The sequence below is a fragment of the Hoplias malabaricus genome, chromosome 1 (genome assembly GCF_029633855.1).
Source record: "Hoplias malabaricus isolate fHopMal1 chromosome 1, fHopMal1.hap1, whole genome shotgun sequence".
NCBI classification, from domain to species: domain Eukaryota; kingdom Metazoa; phylum Chordata; class Actinopteri; order Characiformes; family Erythrinidae; genus Hoplias; species Hoplias malabaricus.
The window spans coordinates 62,069,215-62,081,643 of record NC_089800.1 but is presented as its reverse complement, the minus strand read 5'-3'; the positions used below and the strand labels follow the sequence as shown (position 1 = coordinate 62,081,643).

At 38.1% G+C, this 12,429-nt stretch overlaps 1 protein-coding gene across 2 annotated transcripts in view; it reads right to left on the bottom strand.

Annotated features, from left to right (window-relative positions):
• The window catches only part of kiz (kizuna centrosomal protein), a 34,430-nt gene that overhangs the window by 17,081 nt on the left and 4,920 nt on the right, over window positions 1-12,429 (bottom strand). The window contains exons 5-9 of one of the 2 annotated variants that reach the window (XM_066669996.1): window positions 9,778-10,354; window positions 9,197-9,407; window positions 5,155-5,274; window positions 4,514-4,681; window positions 2,827-2,977 (exon numbers count right to left, since the gene is read on the bottom strand). In XM_066669996.1, the coding sequence (XP_066526093.1) occupies window positions 2,827-2,977; window positions 4,514-4,681; window positions 5,155-5,274; window positions 9,197-9,407; window positions 9,778-10,354 (1,227 nt within the window). The remainder of the gene's footprint in view (window positions 1-2,826; window positions 2,978-4,513; window positions 4,682-5,154; window positions 5,275-9,196; window positions 9,408-9,777; window positions 10,355-12,429) is intronic. The other variant, XM_066670001.1, reaches the window with a different exon arrangement.

Here is a 12,429-nt window from a genome sequence, read left to right as displayed (position 1 = left end):
ATTATGAACAAAAATTTGTGCTCCTTTACTCATTTCTGTATTAACAAGTTTTGCCCGATATACACAATGACATGTAAACAAAGACATTGATATGAAGCACCAAAGCTTCGCCAGACCTTCCAATGACAAGGGTATGTATTTTGGGCTTTCCTGTTTCTGAAATGCCAGAAAAACCTCTGTGACAATGGCTATATAGCTAATGGTGGTCCAGCAAAACTACGCTTGCCTAGTTTCTCTTTGCTCTTGTGTCTGTACATTTACTCATTTTTCTTTTTGCTACCCTTGGCCACAAGGATGAGAGACCTGCAGGATCACACTTTGGAGAGCGCTTCTCTTCTTTTCACTTTCAGTCCTCCACCTCTCTCTCTCTCCCTCACTCACATGACTGCAATGTCAGTATCAATACAATGTAAAATCCACTGCAGAAATTAACACAAGGACATCCTCGAAAACACTGATACAGTATAAAAGCAAGCACAGAAATTCTAGATATTTTATTTTTTTAGATATTATATTTTTTTACTGTTACAGCCTTTTATTTAATACAAAAAAGCAGAAATACTGCAATGTTTTGAGGTTTAATTTTTCATCACTCTCTAGCACTCAAGCAAAAATAACTGGACTAATAATGTAAATTAGCTATTTAATTTTTTTTTAATGCCAAGGACCATCATTCAAGCTGAAATGATTTTTAGAGTAGACCATTCAGGGATTCTCTTGCATTTAATACTAACTGTTGAATTTCAACATGTAACTTTGTTCAGGGACCCTGCACACCCCGATTGTACATGTACACCACATTACAAATTGTGAATACATCTGTTTGCTGTCCTATCCTATGTGATATAAATATGCATTTAGTAGCCATAACATTAAATCCACCTCCATGTTTCTGAATTCATTTTGTATTTTATCTACTACACTTACTATATAGGTCCACATTGTAGATACAACTACTACAATTACAGGGTGTAGATGTAATTTTTGCTTGCTTGAGTGGATTGGAAAACAGCAGTGCTCCTGTAGTTTTAAACACTATCCCCACTGAGTGTACACTGTATTAGACACACCTACATTTTTCTTTATCTTTTAGGTGTAAATCAGAGAATCTGTTGCTGCACAATTTGTGTTAGTTTTTCTTTGGGTGTTCATCAGTAGTCACAGGACAATACTCACAGGACCCTGGATATTTTTGGGTTTTTCTTGGACTAGCAGAGTATGTCAGTCTAGCAGTGACACTAAAAGCTCCAGGAGCTTTGCTGTGTCTGATCCACTTGCACCACAATATAAAATAATGTCAATGTAAGTAGTGCTGAGAATGATCCACTATACAGAATTTAGCAGCTCTGTGGTGGCCTTGAAGGGAGTTTTGACCATTTAAGAACGGTATAATAAGAAGATAAAAAAATATATACAGGGAAAAAAGTGGACAACTTTCTGTTATTGTAGAACCACAAAATAGACCCATTGTAAATTAAGCTGATTTAAATACTGTAGAAACAAGAAGGTGGCTTTAATGTTATGACAGATTAACGTATATAAATACTGTATCACAGCTTTAATTTCATGTAAAAATGCAGAAAACAAACACAGACATTTACACAGAGACCACAACAACTAAATGTAATATAAAATTCTTAAGTATTTGCATTCTCACCCTTTGCCATTATTATAGAGCTTTGCTTTTAGATTTTAAGATATTTTTCCATAATTCTGAAGTTTTAAAATACAGTTCATGATCCATTAATGCTTTCTTGACTACTCGTTATTACAGACCAATAATTTTCTGTTGTCTTCTCACTGTGGAAGAAAGGACACAAAACACCTGCAGGTATTTTCAGGTCCAAAACAAGTGAAAAATGCTTTGAAATGTGACTTATTCCATAATTCCTTTGTTTCCATAAGTTAATTAAATGTCAGTGGCATGCTTTGGTCAAAAATAACGCAAGGATAAAGCACAACAGCACCTTTATCCTGCTGTCTAACAGTACGACCAACTTCAGCAACTGTTCCTTTTAATGATAATGAGACACTGCTCATCCTACACTCAACCGTACAGCAACAAGAAGTGAGATACAGAAGTAATTGTTCACTGCCTTCCTTCTCAGTTTGCCTCCTATTCTGTTCTGTTTTTGACATTTTGCTTGTTTTACATGGCTTAACCTCATTTTTGCACACTGACATAAACCCTGATCGATCGATGTTGCGATAATCAGATGAGGGGACAGCCCAATAGTTAGTTTAGTTCATATGAGGAGCAAAATCAGAACAGTATGTTGAATCCATTGTTTGGTGACTTAGGAAGCTCACAAAATAAAAACTGACTGGATTGTCTTGCTTTAGTTTTTGAATATGTAGTAATAATGTAATATCCAATGAATAAGCAATATCCAAATTAAAGAGCATATGCATTAAAAATTTTGTCATATGTTCCTTCGAAGTATATATAATGGTGATAGTATGTAGGGGTCTACTTAGACTTGCATGCTTATTAGGTGTTTCATTGCCTCCATTTTGTTTAATCTTTAAACTTTATTTGGAATTTTGAACAATTGCAGTTTTCTGAATTTCTATTGTATCTATTTCTTGTGTGACTATGATTAAGTTTTTTGCAATAAGTTTATAATTATATCCATCTATTCAATAACACTGCCAGTAATATGTTAAGAACTGAAGAGACCAAACGAAAAATTATTGGCTGCATACTGAAATTATTTATAATGCCTGTATAAGTAGATAACAAAATGTTTTATTGTGATAAGACATGACATAGAACGATTTAAAAAAAAAATTCTACAGCTTAAGAGTTGGAGAGTGAGAGGGTACCTTGTCAGTATAGGAGGCATTGTTCTGTACAAGGAGTGGAGTGAAGAGCTGTACAATGCTGTTAATGGGGAGAACCTCTAGCCGCAACAGCTGAAGGACATGTGTAAACCAGCGCTCCCACAGAGCAGCACTATCAGCAGACAGACATGACCTGCAGTTTACACACACACAAGATCATTTGCACATGTATAACAACTATTGTTATCAAATTATGATAATTACATGCTATTTAGCTCACAAAAGAAATTATATTGAAGAATAAAGGGGGACATTAAACACACAAGGGGATACATACCAATTTAACTAATGGCACAAGATTGCAAGGTTGAGCCATCTTGATTCACTAAATAAAATTCATGCAATATTTGTTATATTCTGTTTCTACATGATTTGTATTGTTTTACTATCTATCTATATCTATTAGGCAAGTAACGGTACGTATTCATACTGAAATCTTGAGTGTGTGACCGTGTTTTTCAGTATGAGGTCTGTAAAAAAAAATAAAAAAAAAATAAATAAAAATTAATTAAAAAACAAAAACAAAACACATTACCAAGAATCAGGTCAGAAATAGTCCCAACTGTCTGACTGATTATTACACAATAACGCCAGTGAACCAACACTGAAAGTATTAACATGCTCTTAAATGGTGAGAGACAGTTTAATGTGATGCAGGCTTGACTATTTACCAACAATATTAAATGGGAGTTGAGAAGGAAATCCAGCCATGTAGCTGAACAACACAGAACCAGTTTAAAACTGAAAACCTGATACAGGGGGAATCTTGGAAAAAGTCTAGAAACTGCCATCAGTCATGCCTTTAAGCTAATCTCAAGATGTTCAAAAGTGTTTTCATGGGAATCTGTTGCTGCACAATTTGTGTCAGTCATTCTATAGGTTTTCATCAGTAGTCACAGGACGACGCCCACAGGACACTGGACATTTTTGTGTTTTTCGTGAGTCTTGTCCTAAATTTTCCACATGTACGTGTACACACACACACACACACACACACACACATTATATATTTTGTGTTTTGCCCTGCTCTACCAAACTGTGAGGTCTGTACAGAACCGTGACATGACCTTGTGTACTGTTACACCAAAAAATATATATTACTTTCCTTTTTGTCAGGACTACCCCTTTTAATTCTGTAGTAGAAGGGAAAGGAATGCGTTTAGAGTTTAGGGGAAAACAGTGGAAAATTGATTTTATTCCAAATAAATGTTGGTCAATTCCTATTTGTCTATTCGTCAATGTGTTTTCACACAGGAAAATAGTGTACAAACTTAATAAAAACCCCAGCAAAAGAAAAATAAAAATGTTCAGATGCAGATTTTTTTTCTTTTTTTGTCCTGTGAACAAATGCATTATTATTTCAAAATGTAATCATTATTGTTTTAGTATTTTCTTTAACACTTATTATATTTTAGAATGTTACTGTTGTTTTTCATGTTGATATGAATGTACAGCTTAAATTGGTGAAAATATCAGCATGTAATTCACTGTTCTGGGGTAGTTTTTACTCACACTGATGTGATGTGAAAAATCAAAAAACTAGTAGGCACTATTTGTTTAAAATTACAAATATGTATATTAGCTAAAAAGAAAATACAAGCAAGTGCTACTCAGCTGCTCATGCCCTGGTGGCTGTGGCTGCTCCCAGGGAGCTGTATTTTTATTGTACCTGATTTGTGCTGGTTCTACAGCAGTGGACCAGTGTGTGCAGACCAGGTCACTGGGCAGAAGGCAACCCTGAGGCATGTTCCATGACAACAACGGCAACTGCTGCAGAACCACAGCTCCACACACACTCAGCCCCTCTCCTTTCATGTCACCATGCTGACTACACAGCCTGGAAAATACATACAGCTTTGTCAGCCATCTCCACGAAGCCTTAAGAAGCTGTCCACACATATACACATAAACAGGCTTGTGTATGTGTGAGCCTTTAATGCATATTTAAAAAATGGATACCCACATCCTGATTCTGATAAACTATTCACTGCCTTTAAATTGACCCGATCTGAGAGCAACTTTACAATCTTGAGATGATTTGAAAATGTCACATGTCTATTTGTTGACAGACATCCTAATTATCTGCCCCACAATTCAACTGCAAGAAGGGCTTACTATGACAATTCAGTGTGATTTGAAACCCCTCAGAGGCCAAGATTTATTGCTAGAGAGTTGTTGGTGCCAAGTAATGGCACTTAATTTAAAGTGAGTGCTCTTAAAGACAGGATAATGCAATTTCCACTGGAAGCGTGAACACTACACACAGTAATGAGGAGGCAAAGATGACTCAAGCAAAGCAAAGCATTTTACCTGATAATATCTGTCAGCTTCTGCTCGCTGACGGGAGAGTTACTGTACAGCCTGGCATCTTTAGCAGGAAGGCGCTCCTCAATGCTCCCCAGCAGATAAAACAATCCATCCATTGAAAGCCTAAAAGTAAATGAACATTGTAAATGTGTAGTTGTAGTTTTTTCTTTTCCTTTTGTTGATAATCGCTTTGAAATTTTAGATGAGACATAATCCACTACAGTCATATGGGCATGAAAGTGTGTGTAACTGCCAAGACACTGACATTTTCTGAACAATAAAGAAAATTATGTTGTTCTCAGCATAATGGCCCAGCCTCCCCAGAGTCCAGACCTCAATATTGCTGAATGTGTTTTGGTTTTCTTGCGGGGGAGAACTTGAGGGTGTGGAAAAACATCCCTGTCAATTTCTTTTTAACTTGGAAAGCAAGACTCAAAAACAGTGAAAGATGTAATAAAAAGTGGACAGTCTAAACACTAAAAAAATCTGGTATTAAATTTATTTGCTGAAGGTTGTGTGTTTTTGTTGACCTATACTGAACTTATTATAATGGACCCACTCATTCTACATTGTGAAGTGTTTTCTTTGTAGAAGACTGTGATCATATAACAATGCAAGTTAATACAAATGCTCAAAAAAAGGAAACTACTTTATGTTAATCTATTAATATTTTACGCTTTCCTTGGGTAATCAGAAGTTATACTGGAGAAAATTCTAAATTTTACATAACCCCAACATTCACTTTTTATTTACAAACAGAGAAATATCACCATTGGGCTGATCTTGGGTGGCAGTACAAATAACATATGAACCTCTGGGTTTAGTGAAACCATATCTATCTTTCTGGAGTCTTAAGCGCTGGGTGGCCCTCAGTGAATGGTGCCTGCAAAGCTCAGGCCCAAATCCTGAGCCTCTACCACATGAAAGCCCCAAAAAGAATTTATGACAATCTATAATGGGCCGTGGGGTCAGAGGCCACCAAACAATCGCTGCCTCTCTTTGGCAGGTTGTTTCCTGGTAACATCCTGATTAAGCCACCCTTGCGAATTATATCCATGATATTCTGTAGAGCACAATCCATCTGGGCTAAGTCCACTTCAGAGGAGCTGCAGTAGCATGGGCGAAAGCCCTGCCCCCTTCAGCAGGGGACAGAGAGCGTCTCTCAATTTTTTTATTTCATACTGGACCATTCCCAAAAGGTGGGAAATAAACACCTAATAGATATTTGATTATTTATTTTCCTAAAAATTACTAAAATACTTTAAAAACACTTTAATTTACATATGAAAAATAATGTTTTTTTTCTTCTGTAATTTGAAATTAATGAAATGTAATGCCCATCAGAACCTGCAAAGTAGTTACAAAGTATACATACAAGTATAACTATTGTAGCACTCCGGAGGCAGACCCAGACTTCACTGTAGGTTTTATTTTCATTGATTATCTGCTGCTGTCCATCATTTCTGTTCATTCATCATTCTCAGGCTAAAGGTTAGGCCTGGGTACATACAGCAGTATTTTTCCTTCACTTTATTAGAACATGATGGTTGTGTCCAAATATACCAGCTCTGCTTTCTATATTTAAGGGTATTTCACTGTTATTTGTCCCTCAAGTGGTGAAATTCTAAGATTACACATCATCACTGTAATATCAGTCTTCATTCTGTGGTAAATATGGACGTCTTGCAATAACTCTCATACTATAACCTTTCATTCATAATCACTTTAAATAGCCTAGAAAGAGCTCATTCACCAAATCATGATCCAATAAGAGTGCAGCCGTGTGCTGAGGATATGATACGATCACTGCTGTAGATGCAGATCTTTACCTTCAATCCTCTACAAAGCACCACTGTAAACCATTACTACTGTTAGTCGCTCACAAAAGTGAGGCAGATTCACACACTGAAAGGCAGAGGGAAAATACAGCTCCTAGCTTACTCACCTTGGTCAAAGTGGAGGTGAAGGCAATAGAAGAGCCCTCTTTTCTGTACTGAAAATAGAGGATTGCCTTGACCCTGCACTCAACAGGACAACATACACACCACTATATCGCCGGGATATGCTGAGATTTACACTAATGGCTGGCTCTCTCTCCGAGCTGGGAGAAGAAAAGGGATGAGTGTGTCTCCTACACTCATCTCCTTACAAGGCCACACATTCACACTAAAACACTCGGCTACTTACACACCACGGAGTAAAGAAATCAGCAGCTGTTGTTAGGTCAGCACCGCTGAAGTAAATACAGAGCTAAGAGAGAACACACATGCATCTGAATAAACACAAACAAACAAACAAACAAAACAAAAACTCCTTAATGTTAGAAACATAGCCCCTTTTGCAACATTTATTTTAAAAAGTCTGCTCCAGTTAAATACTACAGTTAATGTAATATGTTCAATGCTTAATGTAATAATAATCATAATTCCAATTAATAATTTGTCCACCAATTACGTTTAATAGACAAAGTGACAGAATCTGGCTGTCAACCTGTGTAACAAACAAATGATTTCATCTCATTAATGTCTTTAAAACAAAATTTGACTGCTGAAGTTGTGTGTTTAAACAGAGAATTTTAAAATGGCTACAGATGTGTTCAGTTATATACTTTCTAAATATGTCAGCATCCAGCTGCACCTAAGGCTGTTATAAAATAATTGACATACAGTTACATTCATGAATGTCTCACAGCAACAGACTGCCGTATTGATGTGCCAAGTCAATAAAAACATTATGCTGTGAAAAGACTGCTTTCCAGCCGATGGGCACAGAGTGTACTTTTGGAAATTTGTTTTGTTTAAAGTAAGGGGTTGATAACCAGGCTAAAAAAAAAAAAATAAAAATTGTACACTGCAGCTTGTGCTTTATTCATCATGGTAAACTCAGAAAGAAAATGATACTAGTACTAATATAATATAGTATAAATAGTAGTTATATAATATAATATAATTAGTAGTAATATAATTTGTTAGAAACGTGTATGGAACATGAAAATAGTTTAGAATCAAATACACTTCCAAACATATCTCAATGACTGCATTGTTTAAACTGGTGCACATCATCTCATGGTCTCTTTTCCTAAAGTACTGTCCACACTTCCATTCTTCAGAACACTCTGGGGAGTCAAGAAATTGTCGAATCCACTAGGACTTGGGCAAATCTCCCGAGCAGAAAATTGCTCCGTTAGAGCATTATCTGGGATTAGGGCAATAATGTTGGATTCAGGGTCTGAGCCCTCCCTACTAGGTGTCCTGAAGCTGCCACTGAGCCACAATGAGTGAGACCCTCTGGAGCATGACCCTGGTTCATCGTATCTTCACACACATGCACATGTATGCACACACACACACACACTCACACGCACGCACACGCACACACTCATAACACTGAATTCATAAACAGAGCTTCTTGCAGAAGCTGTGCTTAGTCTGATGTAGTCTGTGCCTTTAAAAGAATCTCCTGAAAACCTGGTGAATTTAACAGTATTATCACTTATGGACTACAGTCTGAAGCAGTAGTTAACATACAATTAACCTGTGCATATCTACTGCCTGATTCATTCATACATGGCATGTGCACAATATTTTTATGTGTATTTAACTTTCTTTACTAGCTGCGTTATAATTTAGGTGCAACATTTCACAGAGCAAACCTACGCCAGCAATCATGATTTGACTGAGAGACTACATATTAGGGGAAAGATGCCCTTACCAACTATGAATAATACTGGACAATTTCAAACAACTAAAAAATGATATACAAGTTCTATTCTACTGAAATACTTCAGTTGGCTAAATATGACTTTTATTGTAGTACGAAAAAAAAAATACTACGTTTAGCAAGTGATGTTCTACTACTGAAGGGCTGGTGCAATACAGTTTCTACACCATGATCTACTTCTGGTTGGATTGTGTGTACGAGTCTCAATTCAAATCATCATTACCTTAACGGGAACCAGGTTTACCAGCCCAGATAACACTCTTGTTTTAAGCGCTCATACATTTATTATTATTCATTTTATCAGCGCTGTATTGTGCAGTACTACCTAGGTTCTGGAGAAAGGGGTCTTCCAGTCTCTGCTCTGTGCTTTGGCTCTTCATCCATCTCCAGCATTGTAGCACCTCCCCGAGGGCTATCCTGCTCATGAAGACTATCTTCAAGTGAAAAAGAAACATCACTGGCAGAGTTCAGTGAAGGCCCAGGTGTGATATCCACATCAGAACTGGGGATACTGGGGCTTGGGCTTTTACTCTTATCTAAAAGACAGGGAACATCAAAAGAATGTCCACAGAATTATGATTACACACCATTCGTTTGAAACATAAAACACTGACAAGCACTGAAATAAGCACGTGAATGTGACTGGGTTAAGCAACGGCAAAACCAAAAAAATCTAATTCACTAATGTTCCCTTTAAGCCAAATGTAGTGTTTTTCCCAAGACATGTTTGGAATACTAAATCACATAGCTAAAAAACCCCAGCTTTATTAGTAACGTTGAAACTTGAATTTTGACCAGACTCTGTTACCTACACGTCTCATAACTTCAATGCCAAGGAAGGATTGTTTGTCTTGCTGAGAACAACAAATGAATCCAGGATGGTTTAAATAAACAGGGAATTCCAACCTGAACTATCTGGATGCTTTTCTGCTGACTCTTGCGGTTTCTTGGCCCCTCCAGCAGCTCCCCGGTCCTGCTCTCCAGAGCCACTGTGCCGTAAGGGGCCACTCGTGTAAGTGGTGTCTGGGGAAGAGCTCTGGCTGGGACGGTGCTGAAGTGACGCACCGCTCTCCGCACTCTTCATGCTTCTGTGATGAGAGGACACTCCAGATGCCTTCAAGGTCGTGTGAGGCAAGGCCAGCAGCTCCGGCCCACACTGCTCTCTGGCTCTTGTGAAGAAGCCCCAGTCAGACGCTGGACGCATTTCACGCGTGTCGCTGGCGCCAGCAGCAAAATCCTCAGAGTTTAGAATGTCATCAGATAAAGCCGCGCTGCCGTTGGCTTTTGAAACTCGGGCATCCATCAAAAGGCCACTTTGCGGCAAGGAAGCTGAAGGGTGATTAGGTATCAGCTCTGTCAGAGATGGTGAGTGTGCGCTTGTGACGCCATCCCTCAAAGTGCCTTTGAGGGTTTGTCGACCCGTGAAGATGACAGGAGGTTGGGAACACTGCCCGATGCAGTGTGGCAAGGGCTTGCTCTCCTCCTGTAAAAAAAATACAATAAAATAGAAAGTAAAAAATAATAAAATAAATTATCAAACCAAGAAAAAAAAAATATAATAACTACACAACTAAATGATTCCACATTGTTCTTGGCTTGGATATACAGTTCTAGTGAAAAAGTTTTACATTATGTTCATGTTCTTTAAACTTTAAAAAGATTCTCCATTCTCAGCACACCTCATTTACAAAAACGAGTCTTTAAACCAACCAAGGAAGATTTAATTCTTAAAAGAAACAAAAGCAGTTTTTTTTTTTTAAATGGCATCACACCAAAGAATATTTTTTGGCATCTTAACATGAGTGCAGAGCGGGTGTTTCTGAACTCTAAATTTATTTGCCATGAAGTTTAAAGACTTCTTGTCCTAGGAGCATAAGTTATGCCATACTATTCTTCTTTCTTGCTCTTTTTTACTAGTCCTAGCCTGGCAATTCAACACAGACAATTCGGTTTACACCAGCTCCTTCCCCACCAATATAACTCAAAAGTGTTCAAAAGTGCCACTTTTTGCCTTTTCAATGATTGCCTGAGATGTATTTAGGTCAAGGTTAGATTTCTTCTCCAACTGTCTTTTTTTCAGCCGAGTGTACTGAGATCAATGTCTTAACTTTTAATCTTATTAGCAGTGCTTTGCGCCTGAGCTCTGATTCATGTCTGCCATGGCACTACGGAGTGGTGGAAGGGAAAGGGAGGAAAAAAAAAAATCTGCCAAACAAAATAACAAAAAGCATAGCTTCTGTTTCTTTTCTGATAAGGGTCTTAAATACCAAACAGTTAGCTGCTTAATAACATCCACTGTAAACCGTGCGGTCTGCCTGGCAGATCCAGTGCAGAGGTAGAGAAAAAAGAAAGAGAGAAGGAGAAAGAGAGAGGGAGAGGGAGGAAAAGTTAATTTCTTGGCTGAGTGATTCCATCGCTAGCTGCGGGGCAAAGTAGAAAGTGTTTCGCTAAAGTAGCAATTGATTCTTCTATCAATCTGCGGCACGCGCCTGCTCTTCCAAGGAATGTATTAAATATGAAAATCATATCCCGTTATCATGGCTTCCCAGCTTTCAGGCCGGTAAGCTCCCCTTAATGAATGCTGCAGCCTCGGGGACATGCACGCAGCCAGCAGTGGCGCGTATGCATAATGGAGTGATTCCTCCCATCTCTGCTCATTACAATATCGCCAGGCTGGAGGGAGGGAGAAAGAAGGGAGTGTGCGTTTGCTTTTGCGTGTGTGTGTGTGTTGGGGGGTGGCACACAGTCACAAGTGACTGCTCAAGACAGCATGCTCCAAGTCATTATGAGCTGTCTTCCACATTTCATCTGAAAGGGTTCAAACCGCTTGAAGTGAGGGAAAGAAGCAGCCACAGGCTTGAACTACATCGGTGGCACGGTCATAGCAGGCCGGATTAGACACCTGCGCCATCACAGATACGACAGGAAAAATGGACACCCCTCCAACCTCACCCTACCACCACTGAGCTATCTAAATAAGGGCAACTTCTATTTTTCATCACTACAAACCAAAGTGTAGTTTTATTTGTTATAGTCACAGTTGGCTAATAATTACACTGTAAGCAGTGTTGTCAAGACCTAGAAACACTACTATGTCGTAGGATGACTGATAAATTAGTACACAAAACCAAACTAAAATCTGTGAATTCTTTTTTCCTGGACCACAGAGCAAGAGATACTTTTACATGCAGCTAAAAACAACTGTTTAATATAGCCAAGCATCATGACGCCAAGTAACCTGTTTTCTTAGCATAACTGCTACAACTAAACAAGGCTTACTGAAATTCACCTGTCGTCGTCCCCCACACCCCAACCCCATTTTCAAGAGCTTCATAAAAAATTACATAACATTACTGGTTTAAAGACTTGGATGCTCCTTTATTAAAGTAAAAGAGCCATTTGAAGTTGTGAGCAAAACAGTAATTACCTCAAGCACTTCCCAAATTGCTTTTGATTATAAATTAATTGTAGCCTTTGAACACTGATACCCCATATAAACTGTAAAAAGACTCTCTTGCAGAATTGTACAGAATAATGAATATGCCAGCCCATTTTTCT